This window comes from Anopheles moucheti, chromosome 2 (genome assembly GCF_943734755.1).
Source record: "Anopheles moucheti chromosome 2, idAnoMoucSN_F20_07, whole genome shotgun sequence".
Taxonomy (NCBI): domain Eukaryota; kingdom Metazoa; phylum Arthropoda; class Insecta; order Diptera; family Culicidae; genus Anopheles; species Anopheles moucheti.
This window is the reverse complement of record NC_069140.1, coordinates 76,762,837-76,788,074: the sequence shown is the minus strand read 5'-3', so window position 1 is coordinate 76,788,074 and position 25,238 is coordinate 76,762,837. Positions and strand designations below refer to the sequence as shown.

The following is a 25,238-nucleotide window of genomic DNA, read 5'->3' as shown; positions in this document are numbered from 1 at the left end:
CGCTCAAATCGGACGGCGTAACTTCAAAAATTGAACGGACCGTTTTTGCAGCACACCACTACCAATACGGTAGCTGATGCACGAAAAGGCCTTTTTGCAATTTTGAACAAACGGAATTTTCATTGACAGCTGTCATGCATGGGCCGGTATGAAGTGTCTTCAAGGAAATGATATTTTTAAATAATAAATTTACCTGTTTTTGTTATGTTGCGTAGCAGATCAGTGGTAGGAGGGAAAACAAACAGCTTTTGTATCCGATTTAATGTTATGTTTCATTACAGATAGATCTGGTACATTTGCAAACGAGGCCAGGTTTTTCATGGGAATATGCGTTATTTATGTATATACCTTGTGTGCGTTGTTTATTTTGATTTCCCCATCAAGTAGCGTTGAAATGATACGCATCGCAAATCATTTGTTCTGAAGAAGAATTATATCCAGTCGTGTTATAGGATTTCAACCCGTCCTGAGTGAACCATGAACCAATCAACATTCTTCAATGTAAGCTATTGCACAGATCCTTTATTCAAGTTGAATGTTTTGAAGAAAACAACCAGTACTAAGTGTGATATATGCCTGATGGACGATAATAACCCAGTTCGGTATGGAGAATTCGTAGAGAAAACTTACGCAAAACACGTACTCCGTGTTCATTACTTTTGTATGGTAAGAAAACGTGCATTGCGCAGTTGGTACTTTTGTTTATTCCATTAACATTCTGTGTTTTAGCTTACCGGTACCTATATTCAGCAAAACGCATCATCAGGTGGGACGGGGATCGCTGGCTTCTTGTTACGCGACATCTTAAAGAGCTATGCAGAATATCGCTCAAAATCGTGTTACTACTGTCGACATCCATCGGCGCCAATCGAATGTGCACAGCCAACGTGTGGCCGACGTTTTCATTACATTTGCGGCTACAATAACTCATGCCTGTCACAGTTTTTTGGTCAGTATTTATCATACTGCCATCAACATGTACCCGCTGAGTTGTGTAAACCGGTAAACACGAAGGAACGAGACTGTGACATTTGTTACAAAAACTTGCCTGAGGTAACGGACCAGAACTTCAACCCATTGGCGATCATACGCACCCACTGCAGCAGTGAGTGTCCGGCCGGACTGATGCACCGCGAGTGTGTACAGAAGTTTGCCTATTCGTCGGGTTACAATTTCAAATGTCCGTTATGCTGGAATAACAAGTTTAAGACCCATGCCGCAGAGAGTGGGATCTTTATACCAGAGCGGGAGTCTGCCTGGGAACGTGAACCGAACGCATTTAAAGATCTTCACAAACGCAAATGCACCGCAGTTCCGTGTAAAGTAGAAAACGCACAGCAAAGCAATCAGGTATCTGAATTGTTGGGGTGTCAAATTTGTGGCGGACAGTTAATGCATAAGCTTTGCTCTGGCGTAACAGATGAAAATGATTATCTTTGTAATGTTTGTATGGACGACTCGTTTGCTAATTTGGTGCAATAGTTGATAGCTTTGGTTGGATAAAAACAAGGAATATTGAATTTGTTACACAATTTTAAGCTGTTGAAACCGTTGATATCGCCGTCGCCGTTACTTCCGGGCTTTCTAATGCCATCACTTTCCCTTAATTTCTTTTGGTAGGATTTAAGTTAGTGAGCAATATTTATTAAACCAGTATCATTCAATAAACAACAAGTACGGAAATACGGCATATATGCAGAATATATTCGTGCACATATAACTAGAACTGTAATTCGCTTTAGGATTCATCATTGCAGTGGAGCACATCGCACTTACATGGCCATCTGGCCGATCATTTCCCAGGAATCTCCGTCCAGGACTGATCTTCAACAGGTTGAGCAGCACTTTATCCCACCAATGATCCAGCCAACAGGTGTACTGGCCTTATTGATAGGGTTATTTAATCACGTATGTACTCTTACCATCGTATCAATACACTGCTCATATAAACATTTATTTCTTTTTACAATAAAAAATGTAATTCAAAATGTTTTTGGCGAACCGGAAAAATTACGATCCATACCAACCTTGCCATTTTGATGTGTCAATGTCTGATGTCAGTTTTGACAATAGCCAACCGTATCGGATTTTCTGAAACCATCGGTTGTTAGCTGTTTGTTTCGGCAAATAACAATAATTTTTAGCTTAAATTCAATTTCAATCTATTCTTTTAGCAGCCCAATGATATTTTCTTAACTTTCTTTCAACATTCCACTAAAACTGTTGAATTTAGGCTGGTCGACTTTGCAAAATCCGATTTTTGGAAATGATCTAACCTGACGTACCCACAAATCATCTGAAATCGGTAAACAAGAGCTGAAAAAAGTAATGCAAATCACAAAACGCGGATCGTCCGACCGGAGCAGTGCGGGTTGAGTTTACGGTGGTGTGTTGCTGCTATTTTCGTTCATGTAATTCCGTCTCCGTTCCCTTCTTGGTGCATTTGTTGCAGTCGTTGTTATTGCGGTCATTGTTGTTTGTAGCGTGAAGGAAACGAGTATGCGATTAATGTGCGTGGAAACGGTTCGTAGGAAAATCTCGATGCCACCCTGCAGCTGTCTGGAGGATGTCTGTAGCTATAGTTTCTTAGTTACGTGCCGTTGAATGGCTCCAAGATCGATGGTGACGAAGTGAACATTCTAGTTGGGTTGTCCTTGTCATCTATTGCTTTGTTGTCCCTTCAGACGCATCTATAACGCATCAAAAGTGTAGCAGCGGAATGTGAAATTCGAATAACCCGTGCATAGTTTAGCCAATTCGATGCGTGGCCAAGTGACGAGAAGTTTGTTAAGAAGCGTGATGTAAGATGCTGCGACGTTCGTGGAATATGGCGTAGCAAACTTGCTAGCTTAAAAAGGCCACCCCCCTTCCTCTCAGCTTCTCAGCTGATGTGTTTAGTGCGATCGTGTGTGGCCTTCACTTACTGTGAGCAGTGTTTTAATTGTGGTTTTCCCGTTTTTCCAGGTTGTGTAAAGAATTATCGCGTAATCCGCGAAATGGTGGTTATGAGTAAACATCTTTCCCTCATCCGTAGCAGCAACAGCCCTTTCTGATGTGAAGCAAATGGAAAGCGAGTAAAATATAGCGCTTTAACCAGTGAAGTGTTTTCGGTCCGACAAAAAAAAAGACGGACGGCAGCGTATAGGCCAAAAGTGTTAGAGTTACGCTCGTGAATAAGCGTTTGTGATCAGAGTTGATAGCAGTAGGCGTTTGCAGTAATATGGAATGAATGATGCCGTACCGCACGTCATTGCAAGTGAAGATGCTTCTTGCATATCCACAAGGGGATAAAAAATAGTGTTCTTTTGACAACGAAGTTAACGACAGCAAACAAAACAAAGCTACCCAAACCCGGTCGAATATGGCGCTTCAATGGTCAATTATCTAAATCCTTGTGGGAAAGGGAAAAAAAGTTACAACCTACGAAACACAGGAACTCTCCGTATCCGAAGGTCGCCAAGCGTTTACTTGGATGGTGAATCAATCGCAAACACCGATATAGGAAGATTGAAAATTCACAACACACTCACACACACACAGCGGCCGTTGCTGCTGCTGCCGATCGCCATCCCACAAGCAGTCGAACGTTGAAGGATAACTCCTTCAAGGTACGTACCACCAACAAACTGTTACCATTTTGCCATCCATCTTTTGCTGGTTTGTTTATTTTTTTTTAGCCCGTACATCTTCATCCATCCGGCATCTCCAACGGTACCGGTTGCCTGCAAACTTGTATTCCTTTTGTGGGTTCTTTTTTGTTCGCTCCTCACGAACGCGTCTGCCGTGCAGATTTTCGTGCTGCTGGCCATATTTTACCTGGTACCGTTTTGCACCTGTCTGTCCGACCCGGCCTTAAGGAGTGTTTTATGTACAAAGAGAAAATCTTTCCCGTGATGCTGTGTGGCTCGGTGCTGCGATCCTCGAACTTCGGTTGTGTTGAAAGAACATGTGCTTCTTTTCGCATTATAGTTGTTCTTGTGAGTTCAGTTATCGAACAATGATTTATTTTTATCAAATTGAGGTTCTAACAAAGCAAACAAACACTTCGAATTGATAGCACCCCTACACGTTCCACTGAAACAGGCGCAAGGACATTGGTCTCGGTCAACAAGTGATCGTGTGCGTAGAGGGGAAGGATATTGCACGTGCCGACACTTGCGGCTAAAAGCGGGGATGAAGGTGCCACTGTTTGATTGCGCCGTAGTACAGAGGGTTGTTAGTTCCATCACATTCAATTAAGACCGCAGCGTCAAGGTTGGAGCAGCCCAGAGTCACACGTGCAATTATGATTGTTATTTGATTTGTGCAACAGCAATCCAATTGACCACAAAACAAATCGAATTGTTGTAGGAAGTTGTTTATTAACAAACGTGAGGCGGGATAATGTAAAAATTAGTTTAAAAAAACTTTGCTCAAAGTATTACCTTTAATTGTATTAATTTATAGATATTTAATGTAAATGCCAAAAAGCCTTGTGTGATGAGATCGATCGCTGCAGTAGTCACCTGTATCAGTTAACTAAACAAGATAATTTCTGTAACTGCAGATACAAGTTTTATTCCTTCCGTAGCCTTACTCATACCTGGAAACAATTGTCTCTGTGAAATAGGTTATTAATTGAAATTGAATGGGAAACTGTCCAACGAGGATTGTTATAATATATTGCTAATTCATATGATATTTATATGAAAATTTGTTTAACATAAAGCTCATATAATGCAATCATTCATACAATCAGTAAAGGCTTTTCAAAACAAATGTGATAATTTATTGAAATATTCCATAAACAAAGAATAAAGTGGTACTACAACACAACCATAGCATCCAGAATGAGCGTTCCTAAATGCCGGGTTTCAAATTGAAACGATGAATGAATGCGGAATGAATGGGACCGATGACGCGAAGATTAACCTAGCATGTGTCGGCATGTCCTTATCCCCGAATGGGGCCGGTGTCATTGGTCCGCGAAGGACATGCTGCCATGTAGTAAGCCTTTCCTTGACCGATATTTAGCTCGGGTCATCTTCACCATGTTTCGGTCCCATCTAGACAAGCACGTCAACAAGCGCGTGACGCGTGAGTATAGGTAAAACAGAACAACCTCTCCAGGCACTTTCTACATAGTTCTGTTCTTTTAGATGGATTTGTATGGAGAAAAGGATAACTAAACTAGTCATTGAATGAACATTAATGCACGGACACGGTTTTTGACGGAGATGATAAGCAATAAGTGGTATCCCTTACGTGGAGATGGCTCTGCGTACCCTTTTCACGAATAATTCTTCCGAGAGGCATAGGAATGTACTGGTTACAAATAAGAAAAAAGAAACAGGGAGTAAAGGAAAAGGATTGTAATTTGCGTAAAGGTACGATTCCAAGTGAGCCCTTTGACCGCGTGCCGTTTGGCTCGTGTTCACTCAACAAGTCTTGCACGCCTTTTCCTCTCCCGCAATACACCTTTATAGTTCCCTCGGGGGTGCTTGTGTTTTAACTTATTTAGTTGTTTATCGTTTTACTTTGCCCTGTCGCCTCGCTTGGTAGGGTAAAACCGAACCATCATACCGTCCTGTTGTGGATGAAAATCGTACACGTGCTGTTTATACATAAGAGTGGTTTCTTTTTTGTCCGATTTTTTTCATTGCTATATGCAAACCGTATGTTTGAAATGAATTTTAAAAAGATGGTTCTTTTACACTTTGTTCCGACGACGACGTTGGGTCGTTTTTTTGTTTGTTTGCTAGTTTGCTGAAAGTTTTTCCCCACCTTATTTGGGTCAAGTGGGAGCAGAAGAACGATTTGCCTTCAAATGGATATTACTTTCTTCCGGTGTGTCGGTTACTTACGTTCGACCTTCTGCGAACCGGCATGCTGAATGTGTTAATTTATTATTAAAAGGCTACATTTGAATTGTACCATCTTTCGAACATTGAATAGCTACTGACAGGGAAACAGAGGGCCTACGCTTTAAATAATCATATTCAAATAGAAGGGGTTGAAAGAAAATGATTCCAATGCGTCTATTTGTGTGAGGTTGCACCAGTTGGCGAGAGTACCGTGCGCTATTCAGATCCTTCACCTGCTCCAGACATGGGTTTGATGTTGACACCCTTGGGGGTATGGAAGATCGAAGTTGAAGCTTCCCAGATGACGACAGAAATTTAAGCACGTTCGGAAGACCTAAAACCGTTCACATCCCGGCTGTGACACACTATATCAGTCCGGTGTTGGATGCTAACCGAGAGTCGTATTACATCGTTTGGCCAAGGAAGCTGGGGTGAAAATGATTCCCCCTCCTCCACCGGACCGGAAGTGGTACAGTTTCGAAGGTTTCCACAGCCAACCACCCCGTGTGAGGTAAACGAGCGGAAGTCAAAGAATTGTTGTTGATACCACTCTTCAAACTGAAATTTAAAAAAAAAACAATGCAAAAAGAATAAATCCCCCTTCTGTGTTTGCTGTGCCCAGAAGACAACGGTTTGCTGACGCTGTGCTGATCGGACGTGCTGTTGAGCACTCGACTGAGCACCTTATCGTAGCGAGTTTGTGAGGATGATAAGCCGACTAACGGAAGAGGGGATAATAAATGGGAAGCTTCAGGAGCGTAGTGTACACTTGTGGGATTTACATTTCTATTGCTGTTTTATTTACGCTGAATGAAGCGGGTTTTTGAGCTTTACGCGGTAAATTAAATGTATATTTGATGAATTGGACCGTTTACTTGAGATTATTATTGCTACTGGTTTGAGTTTATTGCTGAATGAAGAGAAATGAACAAACAAATATAGTATATCGGCATTACTGTATTTTTTTTAAATAAAAATAAATCAATAATGATAATGATATTTCGTTAAGGGGGTAGTACATTGTGATACCCTGAATGGTTATTTTTAGTTTTTTTTTTTATTTTGCTATAAATGCTTGACAAAAAATTCACGTCAATGTGTATTGTACAATTTTCCAATTTCAAAAGTTAATGTTTTATCCTGGGGCATGGGCAACTCCTTAAACCTCTACAGCAGGTGCCGCTTCGTACCTTAACTCCATTCGCGTCAAGGTTTTATTGTTCATCAACGCATTTTACAGATTCTGCGACAAATTTCCTTTCATTGTACGTAGGGTATTTTGTTTATGCTGAAAAACAAACAATTTACAATGTTTTTTTTTTAAATAAACAAATTAGATTTTACGCCGCAAAACAATTGTCATAAAGGCTCAAAGATAAACAAAACGGTTACGCACGATAGGAGAATTAAAAAAAATTAAGTCGCGTTCGACTACATCCATAAATATATGGAGATTTAAATAAACCACTAATAGGCATTGGTCCAAATTGTCCAATTGCAAAGCTTGTTATTTATCTAAGCCCCCAAAACGACGAATCTTAACAATCTGTTTTCTCCCATCGGAGTGTTTCTCTTATCAATTACTACAAAACAAGCTTTCTAATGCTTGGTAATTGCCGCCCAGCAGATTCATAATTAACCAGGGTGAAACACTCCACCCGTGTTTGCTACATGATCGAACTGCGTACTCATCAATAGCGCGAAGCAAATAGGTTTAGTGTTTCAATCGTGCAACGAAAACAAAAAATCAGCACTGCCCGTGTGTGTTTTATGATGCGTTAAAAAAAACAAACCAGCTTAAACCGAAGTTCATGAACGTGATTCACTACAAGTGAAATGGAATTAAACATTGCGGTGAACGGTTGTAAAAGCTGTACCGCGGTGACGGCGGAACAAGCTTGTAAGTGTGGAATGCTTTGTGATCGTTAGCTGAAGAAAAGCTGCCGGTTTGATTTGATTTCTATTGCAATTGTCGTCAGCGGGGGCCACATCACATTGTTGTGTGGTCTGTTGCAGCACAAACTGTGTTCACAACTGCACAGAGTGTAGAGCAAATCTTTACCAAATCGTGTGAATTTTAGCACTGTTTTGTTGTAATGATTAAGACACACCGATAGCTGTGTTTAGCCTATGTTCTTGATATTTCTACATAAGATAAGCAAATGGGTAACGATCTTGTTGTACCAGATCTTGTGTGAGGCTTGTGTGATTTCAAGGCACTCAGGCAAAATAAATAAATAATTGGGAATGATTTGTGTATCGCTTAACAGAGATACAGTGTTGGACAATTATGTAAAGCCACTGCATAAATTTGCTACATTGTAATATTTAATCACTTGAAATCGATGTCTTTGTGTAATAACGCTGAAGACTTTTTAGTTACTTTACTTCCTTGCTTAATTATCTACTTATTTTGCGCTACAACCGCATTACGCCGCGCTTTGCCTGCCCGAAGGGATCTTAGTCTTAGCCTTTCTGGTGGGTTTTACAGGCTGGATTGTTCAGTGTCATTCTCATGACGTGACTAGCCCACCGGAGTCTGGCGAGTCTAGTCACCGCTGTAGGGCATTGAGTTTGTCATAATACTCATATTGTTTATAAATCCTTTATTTGATTATAAATAGCCAATAGCGTCAAATTGGTTTAGTAATAAAATAAAATTCGGCCACTCAATGCGTTCCATTTTTTCATACAACTAGAAGATTCCCTTTTTGTCTGGAGAGGATCGCATAATTCATGCTTATTTCGAGCTCTGCCTAAATAAATTAATTAGTATAACCAATGATGAACATACAATCCAGGAATATTCGTAGACCTACTATTAACCTACCAAGGAAGATATAATATTTATCGGAAAATAAGAGAAACATATCGTTTACGATCCCGCTGCAATGGTGTGGTGTTCTATAATGTTCACCGACGACCGAAAGAGATGGAAGAGACGGAAAACGGCAGAATGGAATTTATGTATTCCACTTATCGCATGCATTTATTTTCTAAAAACAATTACAAAAAACTCCTCAGCGTTGGGTCGCCTGAGTGTACTACCCCCTTAAGCCTGTATCTTAATAAGCATGCAAATTGGTTAATATAGCTGATCGTTACGCTGATAATATAGTTAATATAGTTGATAGTTTCAAAGGCTATGCTGTTTAGCCGTTTCTGGTAGAAAAATAAATAGACACAAAACAGTGGGCCATTTTAACACCCCTTTGTGATAAAATATAAATAAAATATGTTTTTGTCACCAACAAAGTTGTTTAAATGCTGTTTTAGAGCGCCTATTGCTATGTTAAGATTTATCATATTTTGTGTTAATTTATACTTTGCATTTGAGCAGCATGTTTTGCATTGCACGTTTTTTTCATGACTGAACATAATTTCTTCAATGGGTAAGATCCCAGTTTCCCCCATCAATTTCCCAGAGAATGCTTTATTTTCTTGCGCTGTTTAGCTATTTAAAGAAAATACCACCTTTTCCCACCTTCATTTATCGCAATGCGATATGTAAAAGAGCAACACCGGCTTCGCAATGGCAGCCGTTTTTTTGTGCCGTGCTTTTGCTACGCCACCAGATTGTTTCCCTTCGCTTATGATTGGCTAACTCGCTGGCTGGCTGGCTGCTGTATCTTGATCGAACCGGTAGACCGCTCCCGTGCCGCTCAAGTCAGAAAAACCATTGCTTCCGTTCCTTTTCCGACGCGTACGCGCAATCCGCCGGCGATAATTTTGGCTCCCGAAATGGCATTTTATGTGGTGCGGATGATAGAAATTTATGGCAGCGTCTGGGATGGTTGGGGGCACCGGTGGGGGGGGGGGGGGGGGGGGGGGGGGTAGATTTTTCGGTTTCGATTTTTCCCATTTTCCCTGGAACGGACGGTTCGGGTGCTTTTTATTTGATGTTTCCCAAACGATCCCCCATATAACCGAATTGGCCGTGTGTTTGGATTTAATATCGGCTTTTGTTGTTGTTGCGCGAACGTCTTGCGCTACATTCTCATCCCGGATGCGTGGGAGGGCATCCCGGGTGCGAATGAGCGCTGGCGAGGTAAAAGGAACACAAAATTCCTCCCCATTCGTGCGTGGTTTTATTTTACCTTTTATGTATTACAAAGCTCCCGAATGGAAAATGCGGCGGAAAACGTAACGTTCACACGTTCCCTAGAAATAGATCGTCGGAAATGGGAGACACCCCACACTGGTGGACGATCTTTTCTGTCACTTGCTACAGCGTTTAGTGTAGCCAGCAGCTGTGCATACAGCCAGTCAGCATTCTGTTACCCACGGGATTGCAAGTTTATTCTTCTCTTTGAGGCCTTGTGTGAAGGCGCTTTGCTAAAAGTGATGACGGAAGAATTTACCCTTCCTTCGCATTGTTCGCATTTAATATTCCGCGCATGTCGGGCAATGGTGCTCTCGCGCTGGACACGATCCTCGTGTCGGACACGATACCGATCGTGGATGATAAATAAACATATCATTCCGGTTCATCATCGAGAGCCAGCTTGGTTCGCTTCCGTTGCGTGACGCCATGTTGCCGATGGGGGAAGGGGGGAAATTCGATCAGTCAGCTCCACCTAAAGCGAACAAAAGGGCCCCACCGGGTTGGAGCGGGTGAGCTAGTGATTGCAGTTTTTCTTTTTTTATGCTTCTTTATGGTCGCTCGCGTTGTTTTTGGCTGCTTGCCACATGCTGCAGTCACTTGACTTGCATCTGCCACACATGACGGTGCTGTGCTGCATGATGGGTAAACCGCTACCGTAGCTACGCATTTTATATGCCACGATCGGCCACGATGAAACTCACACATGCACAACACGATCACCTGCCGATTATGCCAACGGTCATCATGATCATCACCCCGTCCTTGTGTAGCGCCGAACGGTGCTTCGATGCCCTGCCGCCGTATTGCGACGTTGGTGTGGCGCGAATAAATAAATTGGAAGCAGTTTTTGCAAAAACGTTAAGTTCAGGGATTGTAATATGTTGGGTTTTGTATTATTTATTTCTAATGTTAAGGTGCTTTTAACCTCTAGAACCAATGGATCACATTGAGGATAAACAATTCTACCGCAGTTGATGTTGGACTTCTAAATACCTGTTCGATAGTACGAACTACGCTTCAAACTAGTTGAAAACGCTTCAATGTTGAGTTCTAGTGTTAGAATACTGTGTAGAATAGTGTTTTGGAATGGAGTAAAGTACGTGAGAATATGATCTTTTCGTTAATAATTTTACCTGTGTTGCAGTTGCAGTTGGGCTCAGCAGGCAATTAATATAGGCAATGATTTTCGCACATTGTGATTTATGACTAGACGTTTGTACGTTTCGTGGTATTTTGAACAATATTATACAAAAAATCGTTTATATTGATCACTTATTGTATAAATTGGTGCTATCTGTTCGTAAGCATCATTTTATCTGTATTATTTTTTTAATTTCCTTTCATTGGACATCATACGGCAAACATATTCAATTGCTAATGATAATTTGTTCTTTTAAAAACAATGCCATTAATATTTTACTAAAACCCCTTTTATCGCGTTTGGATCTTTGCTGATTGAATTAAATAATTTAATACAATTTGAAACTGTTGTAAGGATTATTGTTGTATCGAGTGCTTGATGTAATAGTGGTGGTAGAAGATAAAGTAATCATCAGGGGTTGACAAGCGGACAAACTATTTGTTTATTTAGTACCGCAATATTTATTTTGTTGTATATTTCTTATCAACTTTTGGGTGCGTTTCGTGCGGACCATGCTAATGTTAGGCAAATGTTTGATGACAAATCGAGTACCAACGGAAAGGGAATTATGAAATGAATATATGTTTGAATTTGTTCATTCTAGTCTATTGGCAAAAGTCAACAACGCCAACACTGTTTACATTGAAATTCACACACAAAGGTCTTTAAACACTCTTTCCAAAAAAAGATGTTGAGCGGTGAAAATGCACTGAGAAATGTTCACGTTGCTCTTTCGCGCATAACAATATTTCTTCGTCTAGAACAGTTTTAAACAAGAGTTCATTATATTGCACCTTATTTTGGGATTAGTCACGTCATGAGAATGATACCGAATGACCCAACTCGTTAAACCACAGTCGATTTCTCTTGTTCTGGGGCTGTCCAGAAACAGATATGACGGGGGTTTCCATACAGAGTTAAAATTCATACGAAGAGTCATTCGTCAATGAGTCAATTCGCTAAAGGGGTTCTCTAAAGATGAGTCTCGAAAGATTAATAGATCTCATGACTCATAAACCTCTGAAGGTACATGAATCTCCATAGGTTGTTCCGTATGAAGTACTTCGATTTCCAAGTCTTATTTTATAGCTGATGATTTTTTACCTAGCAGTCCTTCTACAGACAGTATTTTCTTCAGAGATTGATAAATATCCGTCATAGTGGTTCAGAATTATTCATTTATTCAGAATCATGAAAATGAAACAGATGCATCAAACAGTAGTGTCGAAAGACGATCTTAATATATATATTCATAACACTTTTTGCACTTACACTGTGTGGATAGAACTTGTACGAGGAACTGAACGAACGATACAGGTCTTCCGTTCTTTTGTTTCTTATCAAAAAAATGTGCCGCTCATCATTTATCTCGTTCGTATAGTTCGCTCAATCTACCGTTCCATTACGGTTCAATCAGTTCTGTTAAGTGAACGCATGAACTTCGCTTATCAAATTATGTTACTGCAGTTCGCGAAAAGTCCCCAGGATGAACTTTCAAATGACGCACGTTGAATGGCGTATAACGCATGAATTAGAATGGCCAACGTGATGAGCCAACTACTTGTTGAATGTAGGAACAGTTGATGAACGTACAGGTGTAATTCATGCGACCCAACTCTAATGCTGGAGATGTGATTTATTTCCATAGTTTTCATACAGAAAGAATTGCTGCATCACAACGCATCGAAAGGCCGATCGTTTATATTGTATGTACATTCAATTTGCCGAACCCTGGTTGATTGATGATCGATCGCCACCGACCGGGGGCCACTGTGTCCGGGGGTTCTAACAGAGCTGTTAATGAACGTCACAATCTCCAGTCCACCAGTGCTCAATAAGCACAAATAGAGGAGGATGTAATTATTCAAATGAGCTGTTTGTCGCCGTTCAACTATGTTATCGTTTTTTTTCCTCGCGGATGTAACGGAATGACGCTTCGCAAACGACGACTGTCCGCAAAACCATGCTGTGACCAGATGATATTATCAACACTGTGAGCAATTGGGTGTTTCAAACCTACTTTTTAACTCTCGTTTTTGGAGATTATTCACAGATGTTTCTCCTCACCCTGTGGCTGGCAGTATGGCGCGTTGTCAACTTCCCAGTTGCTAATAGATTCCATTTTAATTTTTCACAATAATTTTGCTTAGCGCGTTTAGCACCACCCTGCCGGAGTGGTGGTGTTGGGTTGGGATAACTGTTGGCTAGTAGCAAAAGGAAAAGTGATGCTTCAACTCCATTGGGATCCACCGTTCAATTACCTCCAATTAGTGTACGAGCAGCCACCTCCCGTGCCATGGTTTTCATACCTTTCGTTGGTTTGCTGTGCTTGCACTTACAATGCCTGAAAGATGATGGCGCGTTGCATAGACGGTGCACACCCTGTGCCGTGTTGTGTGATGTTTCCGCTCAATTAGCTCTCGATCACAAGCGATCTGAGCGATGGTATGCGCACAAGTGTACGCTTCCACGAGATCTACGTATCTTATCGCGTATCTTACCCTCTTGCCATAGTAAACGAACATAATCGTTGCAGTACAAATCGAACGGCGGCGTTGTTGGGTGGAGTTCACTTTTGTTTCGCAAGGTTACTACATTACTTTCTTTTTCACTTTCCTTTGGGTAGATAGCAATGTGTTTTTAACATTTCTTGCTTAACATTTTTAAGATCCTCTCCTTTGCTTGCACATCTTAAGGTTTTTTTTCTTTCATACATTTATCGAACTCTTTTGGTTTGTTCTTGGCGTTACTGCTTAACATTTAATTGCCTCTACGAGAGCTTGTTCACATATACACTTTGTTACAGTTTTTTTCTTCGTGTGAAAACAACACTTCAACTGTTTTCTTCATTCGTTATCGGACGAATGCGGAAAGTACATAAATTACTTCGGGCTTCGGAGATTGTTTCCTCTACCCAGCTAACTTTTTATTACTTAAGATGCATTATCTTTTGTTAATTTTACAATTTATTCATTTTTTCTACATATTTGCTAAGTGCAGAACAACTCAACAATTCATTTACAACTTTTTAATAAAATGTATACTCTTTTTCTGTCCTGTTTTTCTTCGTCAACAAAAACTGTTGTTACTGCAATAAAGTAACAAATTTCACAGCGCCCCCCGGGGTCGATGATTCTCACCGAACCAAATTTAACGCATGCTTCCCATCGTGTGCAAGTGTGTCGCAGTCAGCCGCTTTGGTTTATTGCTGATTGAAATCGAACGTTTTTTTTTGTTTGGATGATGACCACAAAGTGGTTACAAACTGATTGATTTCGCTCTCGATGACGCAATGTACCATGTGTTTTTTTTTTCACCGATCGTTCCCATCGGCTTTATATGAAATTCCGCAACAAAACCCGACAGAGAGATGTAACCGTATTACCGTGCGTTGTGTTTGTGTATCCGATACGTATCCGTCGCAAAATTGCATCCGATTTAATGATTTAATATTGGCAGATCGTTTTGTTTTTCCTTATTACTTTGTTGCAGCAGTGAAAGTTGGCAACCTCGCACACACGCAAGTGGATTCATTTTGGAAATTTCGCCTAAACACAGCGTCGCTGTTTTGCGAAAGTTTCGGGGGGATTTATTATTAATAAAGCTATCGTGATTGTGCGGAGACGCTGTACGTTTTGCTTTAATTGGCAATAAACAAGCGGGGAAAAGCTTTACAAAATCCGAAAAGGAAGGAAAAATTATGCAAGCTATTTTTCCCAGTGTGTGTGGGCGTGGTTTCTATACATGATTTTGCGTGTAAAACATTATCTTGTTGGTTTTGTTTGTCCTAATCTAGAAGGCATAGAGTTTTTTTAAAGTAGAACAAATCGCCATAGTTCCTGACGTATCCACAACAACTAGTTAGAGAACTCAACTATACGTTATTTTGTCACAAAAGTACCGAGAATTTTTTATTAAAAAACAGCAAATCTCACATTTAATTTAAATGTTTCCTTCACTACAATGTTGACAGCGGTTTAGAGAAGAGTCGAGATGTCGTCTAAGATTTGTCCCGCTCTGGTCGCAATACTGCTCGTTATTTTCGATTACTTTGGAATTGTGCACATGGAATTCGTTTCAAAAGGTTCGACAGTAAATAAAGAGTACTGTTTACAAGTTATGCAACGTTTGAGAGAGCAAGCACGTAAAAAACCGGCCTGATTTGTGGAAAGACAACTGATGGATGCTGTGTCATGACAACGAAGCGTCTCAAGGAATTTTTAGCCAAACATTGCATAAATGTCATCTAGCAACCACCCTGTTCATATTCATATTAAACAATAATAAATGTCGTTAAATCTTCGTACATTGTTAAAATTTCGTACTCAATTTTTTTAATTAATTCTCGGTTCTTTTGTGACAGAATGTATTTTATTTGTATTACATTTTTTTAGTATTGTCATTATTATATCAACAAACAATACAAAATGGCATTTGTAATTGTAATAATACAATAAAAAAACATATCCTCTTTCTCTTATTGATGATGATGCCACTACAAAAGATTGCGAAAGTTTTGAGGATAATTTAATAAATAGTTATTACTTTTTAAGTCTCTAGAGTGGGAAGACTCGGTGGTGTGTTGGTAGCGGCGTCGGTTTTCACACTACAGAACCGAGACAAAATTCCATTCGGACCAATCCGCCGTACGCAGGACTGACTATCTAACTACTCCTGGATGACAGGCTTCGATCTCTTGAGGTTGTTGTGTTGATAAAGAAGAAGAAGAAGAAGAAGAAATATAAGAAATATCTAGAGGGGATGAGTGGTTCCGCCTTTAGAAGAACTGATCAGTCAGATCGCGATAATCCTGATCGCGATCGAGCGAATCCTGACGTAACGGAATTCCACACAAACTTGTCAAATATTTTCCCACTATACTCGCGCGTGTCACATTATCTTGCAGTATCTTTTAGTTTTTTAATCTGACCTGTTGTAGACTACTAGCCTCAACAATTGTCCACGGGTATGTTATTATACCATTGAATTACCCTGCAAAACAATGAATCAACTAGTATGGAATTAAGAAACAATGTACGATTTCCTCTGCAACAAAAATGGCAGACATTCCGTGCAACATCCAAATGCGAGATCAAAACAACTTCACTGGATCTGCACTTAGAATTGCAAATTGCAATCTCTCCAATCAAACTTGCTGTGTCTCCATTACATGCCGAATGCATCCCACCAATGCGCATGGTTGAAGCGCACAAGTTTGCAAATCTTATCAAGAACCGCTCGTGATTACACGCCACAAACTCGCTGCTGCTCTAGAGGCGCATTTTGGTTTCAAGGTTTCGTGTTCCGATCGTCATTTCCTCTTCTACAGTCGCAGTACAGGAAGTTTCTTTACCACGGCCGTACAGAGTTGGTGCGCTTTGGGTGTGCTTTGGAAGGAGGTTACGCTGATAATCGTAACCACTGGGTCGTCTTAAAACCCCTCCCCGTAGATTGTGAGCAGTGTCGTCCAAAAACGTTAAAAACTGAATAACCTCTCTGCATTGTTGGTTGTCGTGGCGCTGGGGCCAGGCAACCAACGGTGACGAAGTCTGCTGACAAGTGTCGCAGATTCAAATGCGTGCCAAAATGGGAAAGATTGCTTTCTGTTTTCTGTTGATTGTTTGCCAGCATCGGTTCTCCAGCTCTTACAACTGGAGCAGTGTCTTTCCAAGTGCTATGATGTTGATAAGTGGTGCGATTATGGCGAAGAAGTTATAATTAGTAGCACAGTGTCTATTATTGCTGTACGGCTGTTTGACTGCGGGGTGAACATACGTAATATTCTGCGTATTATTTAGGTTGGAAAAAAATCGTTCTAGGGTTGCTTTCAATTCTGATGATATGTTCTCATCACGAGGTTCTTGTCGAGAACGAGCTTTTATCAGAACATTGCATCAGTGCATTGACTTGTTGAGTGTCATTGTATGTAATGGGGAATTCCTGCACGAGAAATATAAAAATGTGAGAAAAGAAATACTTGTGTAGAGAAGTTGAAGCTGGTGGGAGTAATTCGGCGCTATTCGAATAATACCTGTAATAAATTATAATTATTTATAATTAGTAAAAGAAAACTTTTAAAATTATGATTAAAATGTGTAAAAGAAGATGTTCGTCTGTAGAAGCTAATACTTCTGCATATGGTGGGAGCAATAACAAGTTATTCATTATGAGTGAGTGAAAAATTTTATTTTAAGTTTAATTTTGAGCACATGAAAGGTTTAAAATTAGTAATTATGATACTTTCAAATATGAAAAATAGATATTCGTCTGATGAAGTTCATACTTCTGCATATGGTGGGAGTAGTTAGAGGATACTCATTATGAGTAAATGTAATATTTAACTTCAAATAGCATTATTGAAAAAATAAATGTTTGTATTGAAATAGCATCATTATCAGTAAATTAAATATTTAAAACTGGTTGCAAGTGTTGAATCTAATATTTTGACGATGATGCTGCTGAACATGTTGAATTTCTGATCACATGTAGGAAATCCAATATAATTTTCATGACCTCATGACCCACTTTACGAAAGATGGACCTCCAAGATCTCTTCGGGGCACTTTAACTTTCAACTCGTTATATATTACAATATTCTAATCGAGCTGCTACTAATGCATTTATTGAATTCTTCATTTCTTTTTTCCAGCTTTTAAAATGTCCGATCCAGATACGGTCTGGCTGGAGGAGCTACTGAAGGATGTTCAGCTGGAGCAGTTTCTACCAAGGATACGGGACGAACTGCAGGTGACCCGGTTAGCCCATTTCGACTACGTACACGTCGATGATCTGGAGAAGATTGGGCTTGGAAAGCCGGGCATCCGTCGTCTGCTGGAAGCGGTGAAAAAGCGCAAAGCACAGCAGTGGCGCCGTAACATACTGTCGAAGCTGATCGGTGGTGGCAAACAGCAGCCACCAAAAAAGTCCGCTGCAGGCACGGGACAAAATGAGGAACCTTCCGCACTGGCCCTTACCTGTCTGATCCACGAAAAGGACGTGACGCTTTCGGTGAAGCTGGGCGATGGTTCGTTCGGTGTGGTACGACGCGGCGAATGGCATGCGCCGGGCAACCATCTGGTGCCGGTTGCCGTCAAGGTGCTGAAGGCGGACACACTAGCGCAGCCCGGTGTGATTGAGGATTTCTTCAAGGAGGTGCAAGCGATGCATGCCATGAACCATCCGAATTTGATCCGACTGCACGGAGTTGTACTGTCGCAGCCGATGATGATGGTGACGGAGCTGGCGGTGAATGGGTCGCTGCTGGATCTGCTCCGCAAACAGTGCAAACACACACCGCTGCCCATGATCTGGAGCTGGTCGGTACAGATTGCGACCGGGATGGCGTACCTCGAAAGCAAGCGCTTCCTGCACCGTGATCTTGCCTGCCGCAATGTGTTGCTTGCCGCCGGAAATAAGATTAAGATCGGTGACTTTGGTTTGATGCGCGCACTGCCCCAGCAGGAAGATTGCTACGTGATGACCGAGCACAAGAAGGTACCGTTTCCTTGGTGCGCACCGGAATCGCTCCGGTATCGTCAGTTCAGTCACGCATCGGACACGTGGATGTTTGCGGTGACGCTGTGGGAGATGTTTACCTTCGGGGAGGATCCATGGGTGGGCTTGAACGGATCACAGATCTTGCGCAAAATCGACCGAGAAGGGGAACGGTTGCATCATCCAGATGCCTGCCCGCCGGATGTTTACCAGCTCATGCTGCAATGCTGGGACAAGACACCGTCCGAGCGGCCTACCTTTGCGGCAATTAAGTGAGTTTGCTGGGAGATTCGTTCGATCGTTGTCTGGATGATCCTAGTAATGATTTTTCTTGTTCATTTCTCTTTTAGGGAGTTTCTCACTGGCGTACCACCACCGATCTACCGCGCTATAACGAATTATAGCGCAGAAAATCGTCTTGCTGTGCAACAAGGTGACACGATCGTTATTGTCGATGATCGACCGGATTTACAGTTCATTAAAGGACAAAATCAAAGGAACTTCGATATTGGTACAATTCCGAGGTAAAATGAAACGAACTAAAGCTAACCTTTTGCAATACTTACGGTGTATTTGCTTTATATTCGTTTTAGGGGTGTTGTCGTTGATGCACGCAAGTCCTCATCCAGTTCTTCAGGTGGTTCTAGTTCAACGATTAGCCGTCCACTGCATGATTCGTTTCGCCACACGGGGCATGGTTCTCCATTCGGTGCATCCTGGGGCAATCCCGCTAGTCTGGAGATGGAAGGAGAAGTAAAGCTTCGAAGTAAGCTACTAAAGCAGCTTATTATCGTGACTGCAATTGCTATAATTATGAAATCCTTATATTGTAGATAAATCGAAGGATCTCGTTAATGTGGACCGGCGTGGAAAATGTGTTTCCGAGCAATATGTAAAGGAACGGAAAAGTAACGCATCGAAACAGTTTTCCTACAATAAGCTGGTAAACGAGAACCATTCAAAACATCAACATACGCATCACACCACCCAGCAGCAGCTAGTGAAAGATGCGAAAAACCGTCCACTGCGACCACCACAACCACAGACAACCACCGCCACGGAAGGCATTCTTATCGATCTGTCCTCGCCGAATGATGAAGCGAGCTTTGGAGGTGGTGCCACTTCCGGCGCTGTTTCTGCGGCCGGTTCCTTTCGACATGTAACCAGCATTCTCGATGAACCGATTGACATCCCGACAGAGGGTGAGGATCATTTCGGGCAACAGCAACAGCCACAGCAGCATGATCAGCAGTTTCAGCTGGCTACCGTAGCGAATTATGCTTCCGTATCACCCGTTCCGTCCGTAGCAGCAAAGCTCGAACCGCCACCCTATCAAATGCCACCGAAGTACAGCAACACGTACGGTATCGTGCACGATAGCACGTTGAATCTCAGCATTGCAGCGGAACCGGACCCTTTCGCTCCACAGCAGCAACAGCAGCTGCAGCAGAAACCGGAATCGGTCGTAACGTCCGACTACGAGAGTGGTCTGTCGAGCTCGATCAGTGCACGCGATTTGATGGCAAGCATTAAGCGACAGCAGACGATTGATCAAACCGTGCCGCCACCCACCATGGCAGTTTATGGGAACTTACGTGGATCCGTATCGAACATTAACTCAAACTATGGTCGCGTGGGAACAGATTTCGAAGGGCTTACAGCCGATATGCTTTCGTCGTTGAACAACGGTGCGAGCGGAAGCGGACTTAGTTCCCCTGGCAGCAGGGACGTATATAACGATTCGCTTGAGGTGAACGTTAGTAGCAGTAGCGGTAATGTTGATAATGGATTAATCTCCCCGTATGGTGGGTCAACTACACAATTAAACATGATGCCCAAAAAACTCGGTAAATCTTTTCTAGCACAATTAGAGAAGGATATCTACAAACAGGAACCAGTGGCAGGAAACAGTATGAACAGCTCGGTTGCGTACGCGGCTCGCAACAGTGCGAAAGATATGTCACTATCAAAGTACGACACAACGGCTAATCTGGCGATGAGCCAAATTTACGCCAACCAAGCAAACTCCATTGCCCTGGCGGCATCCCTCCAGCAGCAGCTCACGCTTTCGCCAAAGAAACAGAATATCGTGCACCAGCAACAATCTTCCTCCGATACAAACACACTGGTGCAACAGCTGTGGGCCGAACGGAACAATGTGGCCTCGGTACCGCCGGTGGTAACCGAAACCGTACAACAGCAACCACATAGTTCCCCACAAAAGACACACAATTTCGTTGCTCTCTCGAACGGTGTCACACAACAGTACGGTTCGACGGCAAGTCTTTCCGGTCCGAATATCTACAGCTCCGTGTACAATGGAAGCATTGCATCGGACGTATATCAGACGGTCGGTGGTGATCTGTACGATGTGGTGGCACCGACTCCCGCCTCCCTATACGAACGTGTACCGACACAGCAGGTGTACAACAATGTGGCGAACCAGGTTCCGATGGTTCCCGCCATCTACGACGAAGTATCTAACGAACTGAGCGATTTGCGACCCATACGTCCGGCACCATCGGCACCACTATCTGCGCAACAGATCCAGCGGCGGTTGGATCGGTTGGCACAGCAAGATCAACAGGTGGCCAACTTGATGCAAGAGCTAGGTGATGAAGCAAATGAAGAGGAGGCGCGCAATTCATTAACAGCCGTCAACTGGGATCACACGTTAGCGGTGCGGCACTTTAAAATTGAGCGACTTTGTCGGTAAGTAAGACATGCCGTTGTAAAGCGAATTGGACACTCTTCAACCTCATAGGTAATTTTTTTTTCAGCCTTGGTCTAGCTAATCGTACCCGCTGCGAGGAGGCGCTCCAGAAAACCGGTTGGAGCATTCAGCTGGCTGCCTCAATACTGTTAGAAACCTAACCAGGCGAATGAAATGAGTTCAATTACAGCGCTTTTTAGCAATTTTGCTTGAAGGCTGGGCTTTTGCAAGCAAAGCACTTTACTATCTAAGTACTAATTGCGTCCTTTCGTGGCAGGATTTTACAACAAAACGGAAGTCAATTTAATTTTTAGCTCTCTCAAATACTGCATGATATACAGTGGATTCTAGCGAAATCTCATCAACACATGCGTAAATGCGTCTCTGGCTATGTAACAAGTATTAATATTGAATGTTTTCAATCCACGACAGGCATGTGGGCGGTCGTTATTGTTTCGCCACTTGCATTCTGTAAATACTATATGTTAGATGTATTTAACGAGCAACATTTAAGATCTTGTTAGCAAAATACTTGTTTTGGAAGTATATTTCAATACGTTTACGAAGCAAACGAATGAAAAACAAAGGTAACGAAATTCTGCACTTTACAAAAACGTTTTATTGAAGATGGGAAAGATGCAGGAATCAAAAGCGAAGGTGCTCGTTTAGAGCAGCCAAGGTTAGGGTGCAAGTAATATTTGATCGTTTAGCGTAGTGTAGTATTCATTTGTTTACTTCCAGCAGCTGGTACAGCTTTTCCTTGTGCTGTGCAGTTCTAGAATTGATAGGCAATCGGTGTAAATCTCTATGTAAATCTCATCTGTACTGAGCTATCTGTGCCTAAGTTTAACCTTTTCTTTGCAACAAATCTAAAACAGGTAGCCTGTCCGTAACTGGGTAATAATGCAAATATAACTATATTTTGAACAATCGTTATCAACAAAGCATAGTTTGTTTCCTTTGTTCCGGATTTCCGGATTTGCAATTTGTATCGGTGGTAACCTGTAGGATGCATGTGCATGGTGTTCCCAAGGGTTGGGAATGCATGATTATTTACTGTCAATTATGTTAGCTGAAGCAGGATGAAATAAGTAACGTGGTAAACGTGTTTCCCATACGAAACGCATTTGAACTTCAGGAAATTGGAATTATTTAGTACCTCTCTTGTATTTCACGATTTCAAATATTTTTTCCTTCAGCAAATTATCTTTTAATGCACAAGGTTCCTATATGATTACAACACGGTGAAAAGGCCTTTTCAATCGTGGCGCGAAAATCTAGATTATCTATTCTACATTAGCTTTATCATCCATTAATTTTATGTTCATAATTTAATTTTGTAAGGCAAACTGTGCTAAAATACTTAATTTTTCGCTAATTTATCAAAATATTCGAAAAGATTGACTGTAATTTTCTCTATTCACCTTGCACCGTACGACCTCACCAGTTCGAGCACTTCCGTTGTCAAAAGTGCTCGATGGAACTGACAGGTTTGAAGCGCACACAACTGCTCGATTGAGCCTCTTTTAATTAAATCCCTGTGGCATTCACTACGTAAGTTTTGTTGCTCTTCGATTTTGATACAAATTTCGGTGTTTTTCGTCATCCCGATTCATATTTTCATACACCAACTAGCAGTTGATTGGCCGCTGGTGCTATCCAAATGGATAGTTCAGCCTAAACTTGGGAAATGAGCACTTTGTTCTTACCTTCGTGTATCCACGTGCCAGATCGGTTACCAGCTGGCACAGTCGGTGTTTACATGCTGTTTTCGTTGTAAAACAAGAATTTACAATGGTTAATTCTAGTGCATTTCTTAAACGGTTAACTATACATATTCATCAAACCGTAGTAATTATCCAATTCATTTTCCACAGAACATAGAATTTCTACTCGCGTGTAGTCCCGGTTCTAGCGTATTCATCATAACCTCACTTACTTACCATCCGCGAATGTTCTCTCCTTTGCAGGTTAACCGTTGCTCCTAATTAACGGAACGATGTCGGGAAATCTAGATATTCTGTCCCTGAAGGAGGACGATGTCACCAAGATGTTGGCCGCGACGACCCACATCGGAAGCACCTCGGTGAACTTCCAGATGGAGCAGTACGTGTACAAGCGTCGCTCGGATGGTGTGCACATCATCAACCTGGGCCGCACGTATGAGAAGCTGCTGTTAGCCGCTCGTTGCATTGCCAGCATCGAATACCCGGGAGAGGTAGGCATTTCTTGAGGAATCCCAAAAGAAAAAAAAACATTCCATATCTGGTATATCATAGCCGGAGTTAAATCTTTCAAGGTTTCTTGGCCAAGTTTTACCAGTAGATTGAAACAAAACGAAACCCTTCTACTACTGTAGTTGGACAAAAAATTATGTCCTCATCAGTTCACGAAAAGGGTGCACATTTTGCTTATTTGTTAATTAATGTTATATTGAAACTAAACTTTGTTCCGTTGTCTGTTCTGTTTAGGTCTACGCCATCTCCTCCCGTCCTTATGGTCAGCGTGCCGTGCTGAAGTACGCCCACTACACCGAGGCAACCCCGATTGCCGGACGCTTCACGCCCGGTGCCTTCACTAACCAGATCCAGACCGCTTTCCGTGAGCCGCGTCTGCTGATCGTCACCGATCCGCTGACTGATCATCAGCCTGTGACGGAAGCGTCCTACGTCAACATTCCGGTCATTGCGTTCTGCAACACCGATTCGCCGGTGAAGTTCGTCGATATTGCCATCCCGTGCAATACCAAGTCGACGCATTCGATCGGTCTGATGTGGTGGCTGCTGGCCCGTGAGGTGCTGCGTCTGCGCGGTAAGATTACCCACGACCGTTGGGACGTCATGCCGGATCTGTTCTTCTTCCGCGATCCGGAAGAGGCGGAGAAGGAGCAGGCTGCCATCGAGGCTGCCGCACCGGTCGTTAAGGACCTTCCGGATGAGGTTGTCCCTGCTGAGGAGACGATCACCTGGGGCGAAGATGTGACCCAGGCCGCGCTGGTCATGCCACAAGCAATGAAGCCGTTGGCTGCTGGAGGTGGTAACGATGACTGGAACGAGGATGATACCGCACCGGCCGCTCCTGGTGCCGTGTCGTGGGGTGGTGCCGGATTCTAGGCTGAGATGAAGCGAAAGTCTGACCGATCGCAATCGGGAAAATGGCTTTACTCGATGATGTGGGTTGTCCGGAAACGGAAAAGTGAAATAAACGGTGTTAAGTCGTCACGCTTCACACTTTCCGTGGAAACATGAAAAAGATCTTTACCTAGAGTATTTTCCCTTTAGTTTTCGATGTCCGAAACATGAAACAGTTTTAACAAAGAAAATATAATGTAGATAAATGCTAGTTTCGTTCCGCATATCTTTTATTAGATTCTGGAAATCGCATATCGTTCCTTGAAAAAGTACTCAATTACTAAAGTATGCGATTAATGTTTTTTTGAGTGGTGATAAGGAAATCGAAGTAACTTCCAGTTGCTACAATCTCAAGCCCGCAATGTGTTAAGCCAGGATCATAGCAAAAATGTCACAGTCGTACACAGGATACTAGCGATGGCTTTTATTACTCCAATCGGCAGCAAACCGTTTCATCGCTTTAACGTCGTAATTTAAAATAGTTGGCAAAAAGCAATACAGCACTGCTTATGCGCAGGGAGCCCGTCGATGCGTAACTGAATGGCGATTGTTTTATTACGCACAAAACACAGAAGCAAAAAAGTAGACTGCCACATGTTTCCGTGAGGGGAGAACATTTGATGCCGGGTTGGTCGGTGTTTTCGGGCGCTGAATTTTGTCCCGCTCGTGTGGTTTACATTAGAATGCAAAAACGTAGCAGGCGCTCGGTTTTGTTCTCGCGGTGTCACGGTTGTCGGGCAACGCACGGTTCTGCACGGTTGCTGTGCCTCATTAGGTTCGCAACATTTCAACAACAACGACGATGGTATGC

General features: G+C 42.2%; 3 protein-coding genes across 4 annotated transcripts; all 3 read left to right on the top strand.

Moving 5' to 3' along the window:
- Positions 1 to 397: 397 nt before the first annotated feature.
- LOC128298177 (PHD finger protein 7-like) lies at positions 398 to 1,648 on the top strand. The gene is made up of 2 exons (XM_053033919.1): positions 398 to 666; positions 730 to 1,648. The coding sequence occupies exons 1-2, from the start codon at positions 478 to 480 to the stop codon at positions 1,480 to 1,482; spliced, it is 942 nt and encodes a 313-aa protein (XP_052889879.1). The 5' UTR covers positions 398 to 477; the 3' UTR covers positions 1,483 to 1,648.
- Positions 1,649 to 2,454: 806 nt separating this feature from the next.
- Positions 2,455 to 22,232, top strand: LOC128297796 (activated Cdc42 kinase Ack). 2 transcript variants are annotated; one of them, XM_053033494.1, is made up of 7 exons: positions 2,455 to 2,510; positions 3,038 to 3,608; positions 17,739 to 18,855; positions 18,934 to 19,107; positions 19,177 to 19,349; positions 19,417 to 21,295; positions 21,364 to 22,232. In XM_053033494.1, the coding sequence occupies exons 3-7, from the start codon at positions 17,747 to 17,749 to the stop codon at positions 21,455 to 21,457; spliced, it is 3,429 nt and encodes a 1,142-aa protein (XP_052889454.1). In that variant the 5' UTR covers positions 2,455 to 2,510; positions 3,038 to 3,608; positions 17,739 to 17,746; the 3' UTR covers positions 21,458 to 22,232. The 2 variants fall into 2 exon arrangements, with proteins under 2 accessions (XP_052889454.1, XP_052889455.1); XM_053033495.1 differs by lacking the exon at positions 2,455 to 2,510 and having other exon boundaries at positions 2,978 to 3,608.
- A 555-nt stretch (positions 22,233 to 22,787) lies between these two features.
- Positions 22,788 to 24,566, top strand: LOC128307033 (40S ribosomal protein SA). The gene is made up of 3 exons (XM_053044747.1): positions 22,788 to 22,850; positions 23,267 to 23,514; positions 23,768 to 24,566. Exons 2-3 carry the CDS (start codon positions 23,296 to 23,298, stop codon positions 24,407 to 24,409), a joined length of 861 nt encoding a protein of 286 aa, XP_052900707.1. The 5' UTR covers positions 22,788 to 22,850; positions 23,267 to 23,295; the 3' UTR covers positions 24,410 to 24,566.
- Positions 24,567 to 25,238: the final 672 nt, after the last annotated feature.